The sequence below is a fragment of the Alosa pseudoharengus genome, unplaced genomic scaffold (genome assembly GCF_046254945.1).
Source record: "Alosa pseudoharengus isolate Yale_2024_CS ecotype anadromous, Long Island Sound unplaced genomic scaffold, YU_APseudo_1.1 YU_APseudo_1.1_scf_23, whole genome shotgun sequence".
NCBI lineage: Eukaryota > Metazoa > Chordata > Actinopteri > Clupeiformes > Clupeidae > Alosa > Alosa pseudoharengus.
Genome location: NW_027468685.1, coordinates 24,089,261 through 24,108,649, shown reverse-complemented (window position 1 = coordinate 24,108,649; position 19,389 = coordinate 24,089,261). Strand labels below are relative to the sequence as shown.

The 19,389-nt window shown below is 44.3% G+C and overlaps 1 protein-coding gene across 1 annotated transcript in view; it reads right to left on the bottom strand.

Moving 5' to 3' along the window:
- The window catches only part of csmd3b (CUB and Sushi multiple domains 3b), a 390,727-nt gene that overhangs the window by 181,699 nt on the left and 189,639 nt on the right, over positions 1-19,389 (bottom strand). The window contains exons 8-10 of the mRNA XM_076302106.1: positions 9,001-9,088; positions 7,119-7,243; positions 546-667 (exon numbers count right to left, since the gene is read on the bottom strand). Coding sequence (XP_076158221.1) covers positions 546-667; positions 7,119-7,243; positions 9,001-9,088 — 335 coding nt within the window. The remainder of the gene's footprint in view (positions 1-545; positions 668-7,118; positions 7,244-9,000; positions 9,089-19,389) is intronic.

The window sequence follows — 19,389 nt, the reverse complement described above, 5'->3', positions numbered from 1 at the left end:
TCCCAAGCAGAGAGGATTTGGCTGTTTATATCCAGAGCAACACTGTGCATGTGCTAGCACTGAGTTATACCCTTAGCTCTCCTTCAGGGCATATAGTGTGAACACCGGACGAAAACATCCAACTTGACTCCTGAAGGGCGCCACCTCATCCGTTCGTGTGTTCATGAGGAGCAGGCACACACAGACACACACACACACACACACACACAGACACACACACAGACACACAAACAAACACACACACACACAGTGGCTGTCCCTTTTTATCACCGTCGCCATCCGTGAGGCGTCACGTTCAATGAAATGACCTACCTAGCGCGCGGGTGGCTACAGTAGCTGTGATTATCGACATCCACAGCAGTGACCAGGGCTAATTGGATCTGCCAGAGGGGAGGGTCTATGAACAAGCATCGGCACAGACGACCTCACACCGTACTGCTGTTCTTAATTATTCACAGTCACTGGAAAAAAATAAATACAACAAAAAGCCCATCTCTTGAGGGACTGAGAGCTGGAATTACAGGCTGTTTCTTGGGGTAACTTACCTTATTAGGGTTACTGGCGGTGATAATCCAAACACACTGGGAGTTGCTGTCATACTGAATGGGGAAATTTGGCGATGTGAAGGTACCGGAGGGACCCTGAAGATTGGAGCCGCATGTTTTCTCTGGGAAAAAGGAGAGAGCAGGAAAAAGGGGGGGATGAGGGCCAGAAGAAATGGACAAAGTTTTGACATTTAATAAGTCAGAGCGTACACGAGCACCCTTGTAATTGGCTACAGATGTTGCTAAATGCCAGCAGGCTCATTTTCGTGTCGCCCGGATTTTTTGGCTAAATAACACCGTGCTCTCACCGTGATAAGCCTTTCCACCCCCTTTAAAGATGTGTTTGCCTCTCTCCTTCCTTCTCTGTCGCTGATACTTGGAGACATTTGCAAGTCTAATACATCCCCAACGCCGCCATCCCCAGCACCGTCATCCGTGAGCGATTTTCATTTGTCAGCCATTAGCAATGAGAGATCTCGGGCCTCAGACAGCTTCCTCGAATGGAAGCCAAAAGAGTTCATTTCAAGCTAGGCTTAACCAAACACACCCAGACCTGATCCATCTACATAATGGAGAGGTGCCAGTAATAATTTGTTAAATAGATATGCCCCTGTGCGTGTTTGCCAAAAGCTTTGGACAGGGACATAAAGAATAACAACAATAATAATAACTGCATATTAAAAGAGAGAGGTAGTTTATGCACACTGGAGTTGGGCCAGTCTTATTTGCTGCATTCATCAGCAGTGATGTCAATGTGACGGTATTTTGATTGAAGACAATGGAGGGACATTCTCTCTCGTGGCGGCTACATTTTGTCTGATGCTGGCATCTTGATTGCTTTTGAAAGTAAATCAGACATTATCAGTGAGATGAACCCGGACGTCGTCTGACTCCAAAAGTGTTGAGTCTAAGTTTGTCCAAAAGTGCTGTAGCTCTTTTGCGAAGAGTCACCCAGGCACAGGCGGGTAATCAAGAAAAACAAGAGTGTCTGCAGAGTCCACAATCACGCATTTAATGTGGAGCTTAGCAACATAGTTGCCATCATCTCACTTGAGGAAGAAGTGGGGCTTAGAGGCGCTGATGAGAAAGCTAGTGGCGATAGCATCTGTAAGTGTTTGTGTCCATGTCTTAAAGCAATACCATTGTGTTTTCTTTGTCACGATAGCGCTCTTCACTAACAAGGCAAATCAGTTGATTAGCAACCCAGCCATTTGTTACTTGATGAATTGCCGAAAGTGAAGCACTGCCTCTTATCCAGTCAACCTTTTGCTCTATAAATGCACAGACATAAAAAAGCTGTTATTTTTCATGCGAGGTACTTACCTGTACGTAAACCACTTTTATCAACAATAAACTGAACAGACGTACGCACGCACACACACACGCATACAAGACAACACGCACAAAAATTACTAGACAGTAGGACTCAAATTTATGATTATCTCAGGATACCCTTGGGCTGTCCTGAAAATATAGATCTAGGCAATTTTCTGCATGGTTTCAAGTGGCATCTCCCTTAATTAGTTTGTGCAGTGCGTAGCCGCAGGAGCAAGCAGGCTTCTGTGTGACATCAGGCTAGTCAGTTAGCACTGAGCTAAAGGTCAGAAGACCACTGTGAGAAAGTGCCGAAAACTTTCAGAGTAGCCATAGGAGGTGTGTGTGTGTGTGTGTGTGTGTGTGTGTGTGTGTGTGTGTGCGCGCATGCTTGCGTATGTGTATGCATGGCAAAAGCTAACACACATTGCTAAACACTTTAGTGTTTTATTAATGAGAACTTTGTGTAAGTGCAGTTGGGCAGGTAGTTGTACTGTATGTGAGAGAGAGAGAGAGAGAGAGAGAGAGAGAGAGAGAGAGAGAGAGAGAGAGAGAGCGGGCATACACCTTATATAGGTGTGTGAATGCCTTGGAGCAGAATGGGGAATTTCCTTTGCACTTGTGTTCCCAGCGTGAGGCATTGTTCTCTTCGAGGCCCCCACTGGTACAGCATTCTGTCTGCAAGACAGCAGGATCCTGGGCCAACAGGCACACTGCAAATGCCCCCATCCTGTAGGGTGGCAGAGATGCAGCACCAGATTACCCCCCTCCTGACAACATCCTGCTGGCCCGACGGTTGCCACGACAACGCAGGGGCCCTCACCTCAACTCCCCCAGCTTCCTCCTCTACCACTACAAAGCCCTTCCCCACTCTTTTCTTTCCCTCCGTCTATTTCTCTTTTTGTTTATCTCTCATGTCCTCTCTCTCCCGCACCCTCTCTCCACCCTCTTGAGTTAAGACAGCGTGAGCAGTGGTACTGAAGAGACAGGCACAGAGGGACATAAACACTTCAGCCCTCTCCTCCCCCCACCATCCCTTGTTTGCCCTCTCCCTCCCTTCCTCCCCCCCTCTCTCTCTCTCTCTCTTCATCTCCCTCTTCCTCGCTGTCTCCATTTTTCAGCCTGCTTTAGGGGGCCCATCACATAAACATAACCGGTAACAACTTATGGACCAGGGTGAAATTTAGGGGCCCACTGGGTAACGATGGAGGGGGAAGGGGGGTAAACGAGAAACGGGGGCGTTTGGGGTGGCAGAGGACGCGACGCTCCAATATTCTGGTCGGCCACCCTGTGCGTGCGTGCTCGCTTCCGCAGCTGCGGCCTGACAGCTCAATTATCAGCTGTTAAATAAACGGCCTTGGCTTCCGCGGTCCCGCTCCTGGCGTTGCCGCCGCCCCGGCAGAAATTATCTATAAAATTAAGAGACGGGCGGGTGTGCAAACAATTCATTACTTGCCCAACGACATCCTGTCAGTATCTATCCCACCTTCACAAATAAGGAGAGGCAAGGCAAGCTCGCCTCGGAGGTGGTTGTGGTGGGCACGTGATTCACCTCCGCATGCGGGACGTCCTGATGTATCAGAGTAGCCAGAGCCTGGAGGTTATGGAGCAATAGAGGCTCAAACACCTCCTCTCTTCGCCTGTACCCACTTGGGGACCGATGGACTATTTAAGCGCTAATTCAATTATTTAGCTATTGTGTTTGTGCATGTTTGGGGCGCAGGGGACAGGGGGCAAGCGGGAGGTTGTACCGAGGTGACTCATTTCGCGCATTCACATTCACATTAGCTCAGACGCCCCCCTAGAGTGGTGCCTCTTAGCGTTATCATCTCTTTTAATCATTAACTTTCATTCGGCTTCCTAGGAGGAATGCCAGCCGGGAGATAAGCCCTCACTTCAAGATAATTACCCATTGGCGCTGATAAAATACTCCGCCCATGTATCACTTGTTTCCTCTTCCTCCACCACACCCCCACCCCACCCCCCATTTTTGGTGTTTTATGCCTCTTGACATTGCACCTGACCTCCGACAGAGGAGAAAGGAGGCAATTCAGCAGAGGGAATAAAGATTAGGGGCGCATCGTGGAGGCACCGGAACAAAGTAACCTAAAAAACAATTGCCACCCGGAATGATCAATGACATCATTAACCCTGGGACACAAAGTGCTACCTCCTTCCCCTCTCCACATCTGAGATTCAGTGTAGACATGCACACACACACACACACACACACACACACACACACACACACAAACATAAATATCAACCCTCCAAATGGACACAAGTACACACGGCATCTACATCAGGCGTTCCAGGAAGGATATGTTTAAGGTAGTATTTCTGTACTATCCATTACAGGCTTGGCAGAATGGAACAGAACATCATGTTCTTTCAGATATCAAAGCCAGGGAAGCAGAGCTATGTGAATGAGAACATGACTTAGAGATAGAACAGGTAAAACAGCTTTCCAAACTATTGTTTGCACGCTGCTGTTTAAAACAGCAATGACTCATTTAACCTTTTTGCGGTTCTGTCAGAAATATGTGAGCAATGGTGAGAGACAGACTATCTGTACATATGCAAACAGAATGGCAAAACACTTTTATTCCCAAAGACGTTTGTCAGAGAACTATTGTAACAAAAGTTCTAAAATCTGGTTGTCAAACTGGCACCATCTGTGTGCTGTTCTTGAGGCCATATGGCTTTGTGTTCTCTGCCGTGTTTAAGTGCCTGCGATTGAGTGCCGAAGAGGTCGTCTGTGACCACAAGGACATTGGTACTGACTGCGGCTGGTCCATAGTGTCCATGACCAGTGTATGGATTTGCATTGCTCCTGGATTTGGATTGTCCATTTGAGGACTTCTCATGTCCTTTCATCACATGTGACTTTGCACTTTGCAGAAATCATCATTTGGCATGAGACACCTAATGCATTGACTCAAATCAGTTGTTGAATGTGTATTTGATGTTTGCAATTCAAGATCTGCATCTCTACAACTGCAATAAACCCAAACACTAGCGAATAATTTGGGACCACTTTTATAGCTATCTCCAAATGTCTTTCCGATGGGGAGAGGACTTGAGGCAAAAGTAGCCAGAGGCTCATCCAATCACAACCTATTCATGGCTTTTTTTTTCAAGTTGTGAAAATAGGGAAGTGTAAATCTTATTGATTGCAACAAGACTAGGCATTAACTGTCTGGACCTCTCCCCAGAGAGCTCTGAACTTCACACTTCAAAAACTAAATAGAGCAGGACACTCACATTGATTAGTCAGTCAACCCATTGGTGGGCTGAGCAAACCAAATACACAAATAAGTTATGTAAAGTATGTAAATAAATAAATTATATATATGGCGCTGTTACTGATGATAAAATTCATACTGGTTGGATTAGTCTCCTGGTGTGAAGCTTCTTGCTTCTCTTCCTAAACAGCTGGGTTAAAGAAGGCTATTGTGATGCATTTCAGCTTTCAGATGAGATTTATATGCAGTCGTTTTTTGCAGAGCATGCACCTTTTTTTCCCCCGCTGGCACTTGACTTATGGGGTATTATTTTATAGCCATGTATACATGCTGATAAACACCTTGACGGTTGTCAGATCAACCATATTTTCTCAGGGCGGCTAGTGAGCGAACAATCAACTCCTCTGCAATGCAAAGTGTGAATGGCAAAACCAATGCCAATACCACTGGCTTTCTCCTTTATATCTGGCGTGCCTGTCTTTTGGGTCCTTCGAGTCGGATGACACCAAACCCCATCTGCCCCCCCCCCCCCCTCCTCGCTGAGTTCAACCCCTGAGACCTTGGTGGGTGGCACACATATACAATTGATTAGTTAGACTCCAGAGTCATGCCATCACCTTGGGGGCTCTGAGCGAGCCCGGAGAGTGGGAAAACATCCAGCTAGGTAACAGCCAGCATTCTAATTGATATCAAAATTGAATATCTACTTTTAATTGACGAGATAATAATGTCTGCATATTAGCCGAAAAACAATCAGAGGTGCATGCCTAATTAATGAGAACGGAATGTCCCAAAGGGGAAGAAGGGGAGGTGGTGTGTGTCTGTCTGTGTGTATGTGTCACTGAGTGAGCATACAATTCGGACATTATATGTGTGTGTGTAGTGTTGTGCGTGTGTGTGAATTCATGCATTGATTGCATCAAAGTGAGTGTGAGTGTACCTCCATTGATGTGTGTAGTGGCGAGGGCATATATGCAATGCTTTATGCATGACACTGTGTGGTTTGTGAGAAAGTGTGTGTATGTGTGAGTATTCCGCAGGGTTCACGACAATGCATATTGGTCTCCCAGTGTGAGACACCGAGAGAATAATTATGCCTCAGAGTTGTCCTCGTCGTTCCAACTCATTTTTGCCCCTAATTAGATATAATTAAACTGTCGGCCTGAAATATGGAAACACTTCCTGTCCGCCATTAGGATTTAACAACCACAACCCGAACACGGACACTCAGGCACTCAGGTCACAGCAGGTGAGGAGACAGGGCTCCTTTTTTTGACGGTCTCCATGCCTTAGATGAATCTCGTTACAGCGTTGTGATTTGGGTTGCCATGGGGAACAGACACTGCTGAGGAGAGACACTGCATTCTACGTGTGTCAAGTGCTTGACTTGTGATGATGGATTTGTTTGTTGGAGACGGAGGAATTGAGAAGTGATAGGTGCTACGTGACTTTATTGAAACCCTTTTGTTAGCCAGCGAGGCTTCCTCACCAGAGTTGTCTTGCACATTCTGGAGGAACATCTGGTGCCATCAACAAAGCCTGGGCCTTGCCTGATTTAGAAGTTTTTCTCTGTCTTTGTCTAATTGAGTGTTAACAACACACTTTGAGAAAAAGACCTAGGTGAATGTATTTGAATGAATTCCATCAGACAGTATAACTTCTACAGAATTGGCATCAGACTAATTAGACTTTATCACTTATTGAAATGTTAACACTGATGAAGTCAAGATAAATGTAATCTTTCCAAACCTGTGATGGCATTAAGCAAGCATCACTACTACAACATCTCCCAACCAACCCCCTTCAAGTCTTACAAAACAATGACTTGAGATCTTCAAAAAAGCATGTGCATGTGGCCGAACATTAGCAGACATGCAAACAGACCATGGAGCAGAGACTTTCCAGCAGAAATGCATAATGGAACCGTCATTTTTAATATTTGAAAAGAAAAAAAATCAAAGCATCTAAAGTAGCTGTATCTAGCAGGCTAAGGCCCAGCTGGAGGATTGCCCACCTTTGCAGACGGGCCGGTGGTCACTCCATGCTGCGAACACCTCCGCTACCCGCTGACAGGTGATGGTCTTGGAGCCCTGGAGGACGTGGTCCTCATCACAGGTGAACTGAGCTGTAGCCCCGATGCTGGGTAGGGGAAAAAGTATCACACACACACACACAAACACACACACACACACACACACGTACACACACACACACAAGATCAAAAACTGAATATGCATGCACACATTTGAACTGACTGAGGTAGATGCTTTTAGTGCAGGCATGAGAAGTGATTTTGCTGACATCCTGATACTGGTCGTTGTATTTTTTCCCTCCAGCAGTCAAAAACTCCTCACAATTCAGCTAAGCTGTTGCCTACTTACATTACTTTAGTTCTGCCACGCTTAGTATAAATGACTTGACTTGCCCACGCTTTCCAAAATATGTTTTCAAAGTTTCTTTCATATCAAACTGGACATTGCATAAGGCGGTGTGTGATATTCTGCAATTGGCTTGTCATCCAGTGTGAGTGTGAACATTTCAGTGTCTAAACGCCTCCCCTTCTCACTTACTTCATCTCTCTCTCTCTCTCTCTCTCTCTTACACGCACACACACAGACACAGACACACACACACACACACACACACACACACACACACACACACACACACACACACACTCCCAGTGTTCCATATAAACACCTCAAAACAATTACATCAGCAGCCCAGTAGGGATCTTTTGTCTTTAATTGGCCTCTGTGCCTGATCCATATGCAGGTTGTCAAATTCCCTGCTGAACCTATATTAGTGTGACTTTGGGGCTACTCTTTTCTTCCTTCCCTCTGAGGAATAAGGGGAAATCCTGATTGGTATTCTGCAAGGAGCTTGGGAGAGGGCCATTGTCATAATCAGGTGCCAGGATATTAATGACATGTGTCACTCTCGCGACAGCCTTCATAATGCAAGGCTGAAAGTTCCCCCTGCCACGCTCTCCTCATGAAAAAAAAAATGTCTTTCAGCACTCAGGTTGATGACAAGCGCAAAGAGAGCAAACCTGGGGGGGGGGGGGTTACCTGAGCGAGAGAAGTTTACATTAACCATTAACCATGAGGCCCAACGTATGGTCTGATTAATGGACTGGGGAAGAAGACCTTAGCCACTCTTCAATCAAGGTCTGCTGCAGGACCGGGTGATTCAAACCACAGATGGCCACTATGGCCAAACAGGAGCTCACCTTATACAACTAACCAATCATTCATTTGAGACACTGAGGTACACTGATGAAATGACTAGACTCAGGTGAGCTGCTTGCTGGAATGAAAACCTTCATCAGCTCTTTCTGTGGGTAGGATATTACTCTTTCTGCATCATGGAGGATTAAAACATGGTGATTTACTGTTGGGTCTCAGCTCTCTCACTAAGCAGATGTAATAACAAAGACATGCTGTATTTTCATTCATTTTTTTCATTCATGTACATTCATTTTTTTACTTTAGACATTTTAAGAAATAAGAAGCACTTTACGAGGCACTTCCTAACAAGCATAATTATAATATACAATGACTTTACTTTATAGATATACTTACCTGAATGTTATATGACACACTATGATTCTGCTAATTAGTTAATTTGAAATGTGAACAGTTAAATGGCACACAGAAATTAGCATTAGTCATTCAAATTGTCATAAAACACAAATGGTTATGTTTTAGCTCAGAGAACTGTCCTCTACTAAAAAACTCGTTGTGAAAGCGTGCAGCCTTTACAACCAGATCTTAAAGTCCACCTGTGTGTGTCAACAACCCGTCACCCTCCATCCACTATCCCCCATCCAGAGAGAGGGGGCGTTGTGATTGTGACTTTGCACCCAGTCAGGGGGTGGGGGCGGGGGTGATTACCTGAAGTCGGAGCCAATGCGCTTGCCGTTGTCAGGCTCTCCTGGGTCCGGGCAGGAGTTGGACGCCTGTTTGATGCCGCCCTCATTCACTACAAAGTCAGAGAGAGAAGGGAAGAGAGTTACACGTGCTGGGGGAAGAGGTGGTGATGGGGGGGGGGGGCGGGCTGAGCTCAGGCAGGGACCAGAGCTGGATTTTGGATCATGCTGGCTTCATGCCACAGTGAAACGGCAACGGTACGGTACGGCACGGCACCTTACACAACCACCACAGACACCATCACTCACGACAAACCACAGACGATCACAAGACCATCACGGAAGAGACCCAGCAAGACCTGGGTTTTGTGTGTATGGTGTTTCTGGATTAGTAGACATGAGAAGCTTAGCTAAGTGAAGGCAAAAGAGAAAGACACAGAGAGAGAGAGAGAGAGAGAGTGAGGGAGGAGAGAGAGTGAGGGAGGAGAGAGAGTGAGACTGCAAGGAAAAGATGGATGGTGTGGTCAGGAGAATCACTAGAGTCACTTACAACCTCAACATCCGTGAGTGATCGCTATAGGGGGAAGCTTTAACTTAACCTTTAACTTTAGCTTTAGGGGGAAGCTTTAACTTAACTTTTAAAAAGTTAAAAGTACAAAGGCAGAGTTAGGCAACCAGACACTGAGGTGAGGATGATTAATTCTGACCACCCTCTCCATTTCAGACCCTGAGAGATGCTCAGTTTTGCCGACCCCTCAGCAACGAGAGCTCAGAGCAAGAGGCACGTCAGGACAGAAGGCCTCCTCCTCCTCCTCCCCACCACAACACCCACCACAGCCCCTGCAGCAAGAGCGTCGGCCCAGACCACGAGGCCCAGAAACAGACCCTAATGCCTTACTGTTGGCTCATGCTCATGACAGGCCCCCCGCTTCAGTTCAGCAGGCCCGGACCCTCGCACTTCAACACCGTAATTATGTTACCGAAGGAGAGAGTGGAGAGACCCGAAGTAAACCTTTGAATCATTAGACCACAAAGCTCACTAATTTCTTGTTCAAAGGAAACTTTTTGAACTCCCCAAAGTTTTGGTGGGTATTAAGGAGACCGGATGTTATTTTGAAGAGCTGAGTTCTAAATAAGAGTCGTTTTCCTCCTCAAATTCAACTGCTGATCTGCGGCAATTAACACGAAAGGGGGAAAAAAACAAGCAACATTCTCGCCTGTTGCTTTTCTTAATTGCTCCAGTTCTTGCTTCATTTATCTGTTTGTTCCTCTCCCCCCCACCCCTCTAAAAACAACAAACATCAACAACAGCAGCAGCCTCCGCAAAAAAAAAATAACACAGTTTTCAGTTCGGCAAGTGTTGCTGCCTTAGTGAGAGAGTTTTATATATTTAATGGCGACAGTAGTGTGGACATGGAGAGAGGGAGGGAGGGAGGGAGGGAGGGAGAGCGTGTTTAAAAAATCCCTCACATATGCGGTGCGAGGAGCTCCCAGCCTGGTGCGGGGTACAGATGGCGTCCATTACTATTGGATGGTGAGAGGCTGCTGCAGCACCCATTGCATGATGCAGAGCCCTCCACTGAGTGCTCATCAGGCTCATATCCAGGAAGTTGTTTACTGCCTAATGGAAGATGTCAGAGCTGGGGTGGGTGGGGTGGGGGTGGCCAGGATGCTAGAGCTGCATAATGTATGAGGTATGTGTGTGTGTGTGTGTGTGTGTGTGTGTGTGTGTGTGTGTGTGTGTGTGTGTGTGTGTGTGTGTGTGTGTGGGTGGGTGTGTGTGGGTGGGTGTGTGTGTGTGTGTAAGTGGGGAGGCTTTGATGGACGTGTTGGGAGTGGTGTGAGATTTCTATCGCTTTGTGAACCACAAAACGGTGCAGCACCCGAAAATGGTCTCTCCGTGTGCCTTGGGTAGGAGAGTGATAAAATGGGCGGCTAGGTCATAGGGGTCTGCGTCTGACAAACAGACAGGAAAACACACACACACAACAACAACATCAACGAGAACACAAACAAACTCAATTGCCACTTCATTTGGAGTCCCACTCGTTCCTGAACATACAGTACTCGCCAGGCGACAAGATGGTGGTGCTCTGCATGAGCAAATTCGCTAAAATTAGCTTCAACAACAGCACTGTTAAATTAGTTTGTGTAAGGGAGGGTGAGATAGCCATCAAAGTTCATGTGTGATTCAGGGCGTGTTCGCCTCATCCTGTGTAAGAGATTATTAAATGGGGGCCCTTTTCCAGTGCCTGAGCTCAGACAAATGGTGCCGGCTCTCTTTTAATAAGGACTCCTGGGCTGAAGGAAACTTCCCGCGAGGAAGGGAAGCTATAGAGATGTCATCACCTGGACAATTCAGTGACTACCTGGGTGAGAGAGCTCTCACTCTGATCAAAGCGCTAGGGAAACTGGCCCTGGGTCAGCCTGTGCTGTGGTGGACTCTCAGGAAGAGCACAGGGGGCTGACCTCTTACAATACAAGAACAGTGCTGGGGTATAGAATGTATCACTGTGTAGGCAATGAGAGGACTGTAGGAATAAGACAAAAAAGCTGTACACTGTACATGCCTTCAAAATGACTCGTATTAGACATCATTTGTTGTCTAACTTGCTCGTTATCTATTAAGTATGGAATTTATATGGGTACAACCCTGTTTCCAAAAAGGTTGGGACACTGTGTAAAATGTAGATAAAATCAGAATATGATAATTTGTGAATTTCATATTTAGTTGCAAAAAGAACATATTTGCCTAATTAATGAAAAATATGCGTTAATTTTGTATTTGATGTCAGCAATATATCTCAAAAAAGTTGGGACAGGGGCACTAGAGAACTTGTGTAACGTTAAAGTATAAAAAAAAAAACACAGGGAGGAACATTTCAATAGAAGGGGCTAGGAAAATAATTCACTCTCTGGGGAACGGCATTGTCTTCACATTGAATTCACTCCTCAACAGGTTAAAACAGACCTATTTGGCTATGGAAAACTTCCGATATTGTCTGTGTATGAACACAGATTGATGCTCCATCCACAAATGCTGGTTAAGACTCTACCATGCAAAGAGGAAACCATATTTAGACATGATCCATAAATGCCACCATCTTATCTGGGCCTGACCTCGTTTAAGATAGACTGGGGCAAAGTGGAAAACTGTCCTGTGGTTAAACCAATCAAAAATGTAACTCTTTTTAGAAATCACGGACTCCACATCCTCCAGGCTTAATAGGAGAGGGACGATCCAACTAGTTATTAGTCTACAGTTTAAAAGCATCTATGCTGGTATGGGGGTGTATTTGTGCCTATGGCATGGACAGCTTACACATCTGAAAAGGCTCAATTAATCCTGAATGATATATACCGGTTTTGAGCAACATATGTCATCATCCACAAATCATCTTTTTCAGGGAAAACATTGAATTTTTCAGGAAAATAGTGACAAACTGCATTCTGCACATACTACTACAGTATGGCCGCATAGTATACGAGTCCAGGTGGTAAAGAGGCCTACTTGCAGCCCAGACCCTTTCACATTGGGTGCATCATGAAAAGGAAAAAACATGATTACGAAGACCCCAGACTGTCAAGCAGCTAAAATGCCCCTATCCCTACTTTGAGACATATTGCCGCATTAATAAAACAAATCAAATTTCTCCGTTTGAACAATTTTACACAGCGTCCCAACTTTTATTTGGAAATGGGGTTGTATTTGCGGCCGCTGGCAATACACTCAGCAAGGGCAGTTAAAGCATTGGAGACATAGCATGTTTGTTTGCGAATGCATCTATGGGTCTTTTCAAATTTGCAAAGTGGGGGCATCTACATACAGTATGCATGCATGAGTGTGTTTGTTCTTCTATTTTGTGCCCGCTTCATTCTATCAACAGGGATTTTCGGCTGAAAAGACTAAACAAAAACAACGGAAAAGGAGAAAGAAAGCCAGCTCGCCAGCCAGACGACAAGAGGCAGGCAGCCCGAGGATGGCAAGCCAGCAATGAACCAATGTGTATGTAGGCAGATAGCCACATGGGCATTGGACATACAGACGCTTTCCACTGACAAAGCCTGGCTATTCTTTTTTTTCCCGACTAGATTTCTTTTTTTTTTGTTTTTGTTTTTACACAGCTTGTTTTGTCCACGGATGGATGACATAATCGCGTGGAGGGGGGAAAACAAATAAGAGAGGGTAGAAAGCCTGGCATGACTAATGCTACAAGCGTGAACGGTGTCACTGTGATGAGTGAGCGCCCAGGCAGGCAGGCAGGCAGACAGACAGGCACTGGAACAGGGGCTTCTGGGATGGGGAAAAGCAGGGGTGACACATAACTGGGGTTTGTGCCATAATTACGCCGGATGGGGCTTGGTGGGTGAGACTGAGATAGTCAGCACACATAAACACACACGTAGGCACACACGCTAACACACACACACACACACACACACACACACACAGACACACACACACACACACACACACACACACACAAACACACACACACACACACACACAGATATAGACACATGTAGGCAGCTACATCATGTCTATGTCTACATACATCTACATAGACACACATGCACACATAAATAGTGTAAGGCCAGCAATGTGCATACCTAAACTAGTGGAAAGGTCTCATATTGACAAAAGCCATTGTAATCAACAGCACCCCTAATATACATGCAGTGAACTAGAAAGCCTCTGGTTTCAGCTGCAATTTGGTGTTGGTTCTTGTCACCCTGCTGAGGGCCTAACTCACTCCTGGACCACAGGAAAATACCTTAACTCTAACTGTATTTGTCATGGCATCTCTCCTCGTATGCCATGACACTACTCTGCTACTACTTGGTAATTATTCAAGGTCAATTTCTTAATTTCAAGTCAAATTACAGTTTGTACAATTACAAAGTACAGTGCTTTTTTCAGATCAGAATGAAAATTCTCATAACTATTAGTTCAACCTCCACAACATTTAGTCATTTGTGCACATCATAGTAGCAATTTCTCCTTCCTCTGAACAAATTGCAAATACTTTTGGACATGTATCAGTTGCTTTCATACAATTCTGTGCTGTTTTTTAACATTATCATTTGCTTATGTCATGTCAGTCAAAATGAATTATACTTATGAATGCTGAATAGTCGTTCCCAATAAAACTAATAGTCTTCATTTCATTGCTTGAGTCATTACATACAAAATTGTTGAACTAGTTATCAAATTCTGTCACAGTGCTGTAGAATTGCAAAGAGCATACAGTAAAAATGTACGCATTCAGTGTCTTGTACTCACTTACTCACCTAACTATAGCAATGTGTAACTTTACTGTAGTTTTCAAATGGCTGTACAAGTACTGTATAGTGCTGTCTTGAGCATGTTCAGGTAGTGTCACCGAGTTCTGACCTTTTTTTGCATTAGAAAACACTGAGAGAACTGTCATAATGAAAACATGACAAAGCCATTTGACTATCTTGTTCATAAACGATGGTGTCAAGACTTCTCATTTTGATGACACTGACAGTTTCATTGACATGAATACCTGCTTTTGAGGAATGGACTATCCATTTTGAGCAAGTGACGTGCTTTTGCAGGTTATCCACTAGGTTTTGCAGTTTGCACTAATTGTTTTGAGAATTGCACTAACTTCTGTGCAAATGTTAATAGTGATGTGAGAAAAGCACCAAAGCGACTGAGAAAAACTGTAATCATAGTTTCTCGTAATATTTACCACTACTTCACCGTTCTGTCCTGTTCAAGATGTTCAATGTAAAATTTTACAATAGACAGACACATACACGAGACACACACACACACTCAGGATATATCTTGTTTCTCCGAGCCTCTGAGCGCATCTGACAATGGCACAGCTAAAACGTCTCCTCACAGTTGTACCACCATCTGCTGCACATCTCGGGGCAAAGTGAACAGAGGGGGCCATGATTGCAGATTGGGAAAAAAACATTTTAAGATCCATTCTATCAGAGCCAGAGACATCACAGTATCGATTTCAGTAACTGTGTTGTCAGCAAATGTTTACAAGTAAACGCAAGGGTATGAGGTCAAAGACACACATATACACACACAGACACATAGGCACACACACAAACACACAAACACCGACACCGACACAAACACACACACACACACACACACAGTAATGACTTCATCTAAAAATATAAATCTACAAATACATCTATTTTTGCTGCCTTTCAATGCCTTTCAACAGCCTGCCTTGATTCGCCCTGCCACGTGCTCTTCTCCAAGATTCGCACATCACTGGCTCAGAGTGTGACAGCTGAGGGGATGTGCTTACACCGCTGTCTCCCTGCAGGACAGCCAGAGCCTCACAAAAGGCACCGCCACGCTGCCGTGGTCCAAAAATACTCCCTAGGAGGACGGGAACAGTAGTGGTAGAGGCTGCTGCAGCATAAGCAGCATAGGTAGCATGCCAAGGCACCCCAATCAGAATGGCAACAACAAACACATGAAAGGGACTGTTTCCATATCAAAGTGGAGAGGCTGGGGAGAGAGAGAGAGAGAGAGAGAGGGAGAGAGAGATCTGGAATGTCTTTTAGACCTAGAGAAAAGAGCTCGGGTGATGGGTTGTAGGGGAGAAGGAAAAGAAGCCTGGATATGTTTTGTAAGGATGTTGTTTGCTAAATAAATTTGCAATGTAAGACTTTTGTAAGGTTTCTTTTTGTTGTGATTAACATACAGCTCATATAGTTAAGCTAAGCATGCATTTACCAAACACAGAGAGAGAGAGAGAGAGAGAGAGAGAAAGACAGATAGAGAGAGAGAGAGAGAGAGAGAGAGAGAGACACACACACACACACACACACACACATACATACATACAGAGACAGACACAAAGACACACACACACACACAGAGACACACATGCACACAGAGACACACACACACACACACTGAAACACACAGAGACGCACACACTAAAAATAGGATGAAAACAAAGGATAATCCAGCATATTGTTCCTCGCTCCTAGTCAATTTGGACTATGAATAGCTCAAACACAAATCCACTAAAGGATTTTCACAAAATTCTCCTCCTCAGTTTGTAATCTACTTCAGCAGCATACAGCTGATGAATGCTGGCCAGAATGGCCTATCGTTTTAATCTCACTTTATCACACATCCACAGCCTTCACAGTTAAGAGCAAATTCTTGTTAAAAATTCATACGCAACAGACTGTCATGCAGAGAAAAGCTTTAGAGTACAGCTATTGTTTTTGGCTTGTTTTGCTTTGCTTTTTTTTTTTTCCTTATGAACAACAGTTGCTAAGAAACAACAGTTCCCAGCTCCCAGAGTATCAGTGGTAGAGAGGGAGAGAGAGCTGTGGCCAAGCCAGTTCCGGCACTGCAACATAACCATAAGGTTCCGCACAGCAGCGGGGGGCTGGAGAACTGTCATCTCAACTCGAGTCAGCCGTGATGACAAAAGGCCATAAGTGAAAAAAAAAAACCCCAGCTTTTTTAAAAACAAAAATGGCAGGAGAGATCTGGAAATCACGCTGTGAAAGGTGTTTTTTTTTACTGTAGGATGGCATATATAATGTAGTTAGAGGTGTCGTGTTTTCCATTCCACCATCCGTCAGCAGACGCAGGGATGACTGGTGGTGGAGGAAGAGAGGTTGTGGGGCTGGGTGTTTTTGAGGTTGGGGATTGGCTCGTCTACAAATGGCCCTGGTTAGCGGTATGAGATTGTGGGTCACTTGAGCACACCTCATCAGCTCTCTCGCAACCCCCCCCCACCCCCCCCGACATGCGCGAGGACAATTTGTCTGAAATGTTTAGGAAAGTTGCCTTTTATTTCCACATGGTGGAGACCAGCGGAGTGTGAAACCCATTGGGAGAACGGGTGGGAGTGCCGGGCCAGCAGAGAGGGAAGCCAAGGGGGGTGGGGGGGGGTGGATGGAGAGAGAGAGGGATGAATAAAGGGAGAGAGAGGGATAGAGGGAGAATAAAAGAGGTAAATACTGAGGGAGAGAGATCAGAATGGAGAGAGGGATGGATAGAAAGACAAATAATAAAAGAGAGAAATTTAGGGATGCGGAAGAGTAAGCATGCGAGTGTGTGTGTGTGTGTCTGGGTATGTGTTTGGGATGTGTGTGTGTGTGAGTGTGTATGAGTCAGGGGGTGTTTTTGTCAGGCTACACTCTCAGGTATCTAGTGACAGTCCCTATCACCTGTTACACCTCCAGACTCAAGCCTGTCAAACAGTCAACTCACAGCAAACAGTGACACCTACCATTTACTACACACAAACACACTTCACACACACACACACACACACACATAACGTATACACGTATATACATAATGTATACACAAAAACACACCAACACACAGTTGGTAACCATGTCAGTAGACATACACACACCTTATATGACATGTACAGACATACAGTTCCCAAACACCGTCACATATAGGTAAATGTAAAACAGACACACGCGTAATATAGATGCTGTCGCAACAATAAAAAGCAAATGCACACTTTTGTCTATCATTTAGAGTATACACATGTATACAAACATACACTATAAGTTACTCTTTCTCACGCGTGCACACACACACACACACATATACACACACACACACACACACACACACACACACACACACACAGGAAGCAACACAACTCTCAGTGATTAATTACTGCTTTGAGTAGCAAAAGCTAAGCTTAAATTATTTCTGCAAAGGGGGAATGCAAACCTTGTCGCACCACTGAAGTAATATGGAAAGATAGTACAGGCTCTACTTAGCCATCTGCATATCACAGGCAAGAATACACACACACACACATTTGATAGAACTCTATTCAGACTGCAAGCTTGAACCACTCATTTCGAGAGCCGCTATATGCTTCAATTAGTCAGCGTTCTCTTTCACTGAACACATTTTTTGGTCTATGGTAATTAACCTCAGCTTCGTTCGTTAGACAGTGTCTCTCAACTTTTGTGCAATGATGCATCCCACAATGCTCTTTTTCGCTACAAAGACATGGCTGGGCCGAAAGAAAAGAATATAATGAGAGAGAGCGAGAGAGAGAGAGAGAGAGAGAGAGAGAGAGAGTGCAGAACAAAGCAGAGAAAGAAAAGAAGAAGACAGAAAGAATAATAATAATAATAATAATAATAATAATAATAATAATAATAATAATAATAATAATAATAATAATAATATAACGTAAACATAGAGCCCAAATGCAGATGCAGACCATGCAGAAACATGCACACAAGCTTCCAATCGGGAGCTGTTTGTCGTGGGTTTGTTGTTGCTGTTGTTTTTTGCTCATGCACACTCTCCTTATTGCCCCCCTCACACATGCATTGTGAATGCCCAAGGGACAGACACATTCGCTCAGAGGGACACTGAACAGAAACTTACTCGAAAGCTCCACACTCACACCTCAAACTAAACAAAATGCCCATGCCACTTCTGATGCAGACGTGCCAAAGGGACTGTGATGTCTGTGCTGCACAATGCTTCCATGATTTCCAACAAAACAAATGTACATTCATTTGTCTAGGCTACAGACCAAATAATTCCATTGCATTTGTTTATTGGTGTTTGTCGACATCATAATAAAAAAGAATGTTGGGCTGTTTATCCTCTTCCTTGATTATGTGGAGAACGCTGGAGGTGATACTATTATTCTACACATAAACATCAGTACTAAAGTAACAATCCAACAACACAAAATATTTAACGTTCATATTGTGTTTTCTTAAGAAACATAAACATTTCAGCAAGCAACTTGTGCGTTCACGTGATAAAATGCAATTAATTATTAATGTCCCTTGAAGCAAATAATCACTTAATTCACCAAGAGGGAAAGGATAGAATTCATGAAATATATACTATACTGTAGGATACATGTGTGGATGAAATACTATTATAAAAAGGCTCAATGTGACACTTCAGTTAAAACCACCTGAGCTTATTCAGAGCTGGGAAATAATGACCCAGTGTATGCTCTTAAATGGCAAATTGAATGGCCATTCTGCACCTCATGTGTTTCAGGTAGCCATGCCAGTAGTGCACTGCAGTGGAGCACAATATGAGTAGTTCAGCATCATTTCGGTGACCAGAAAGAATTGGTCTTCAATCATTTCCACAGAATTCAAAAGTGCTGCTGTCCAAAAATGGGACTCCCCTCTAACGTTTGTGATATCAGAATGAAGCCCAAGAACCAATCCACACTAAGTACTAAAGAACAACTGAATCCGTTATAACAACATGTCTAATGTTCTTCTTGTGTATCATTGTGAGGGTTAAGGTTAGCATTAGCAACAAGTAAAATAAGCTTTTTTTTACTTGCAAAGTAAACAACATTAATATGGTTGATTTAGAAAGTTTAGAAACAAGTTATTCATTTCTGATTGGACTAGAGGAATTCCA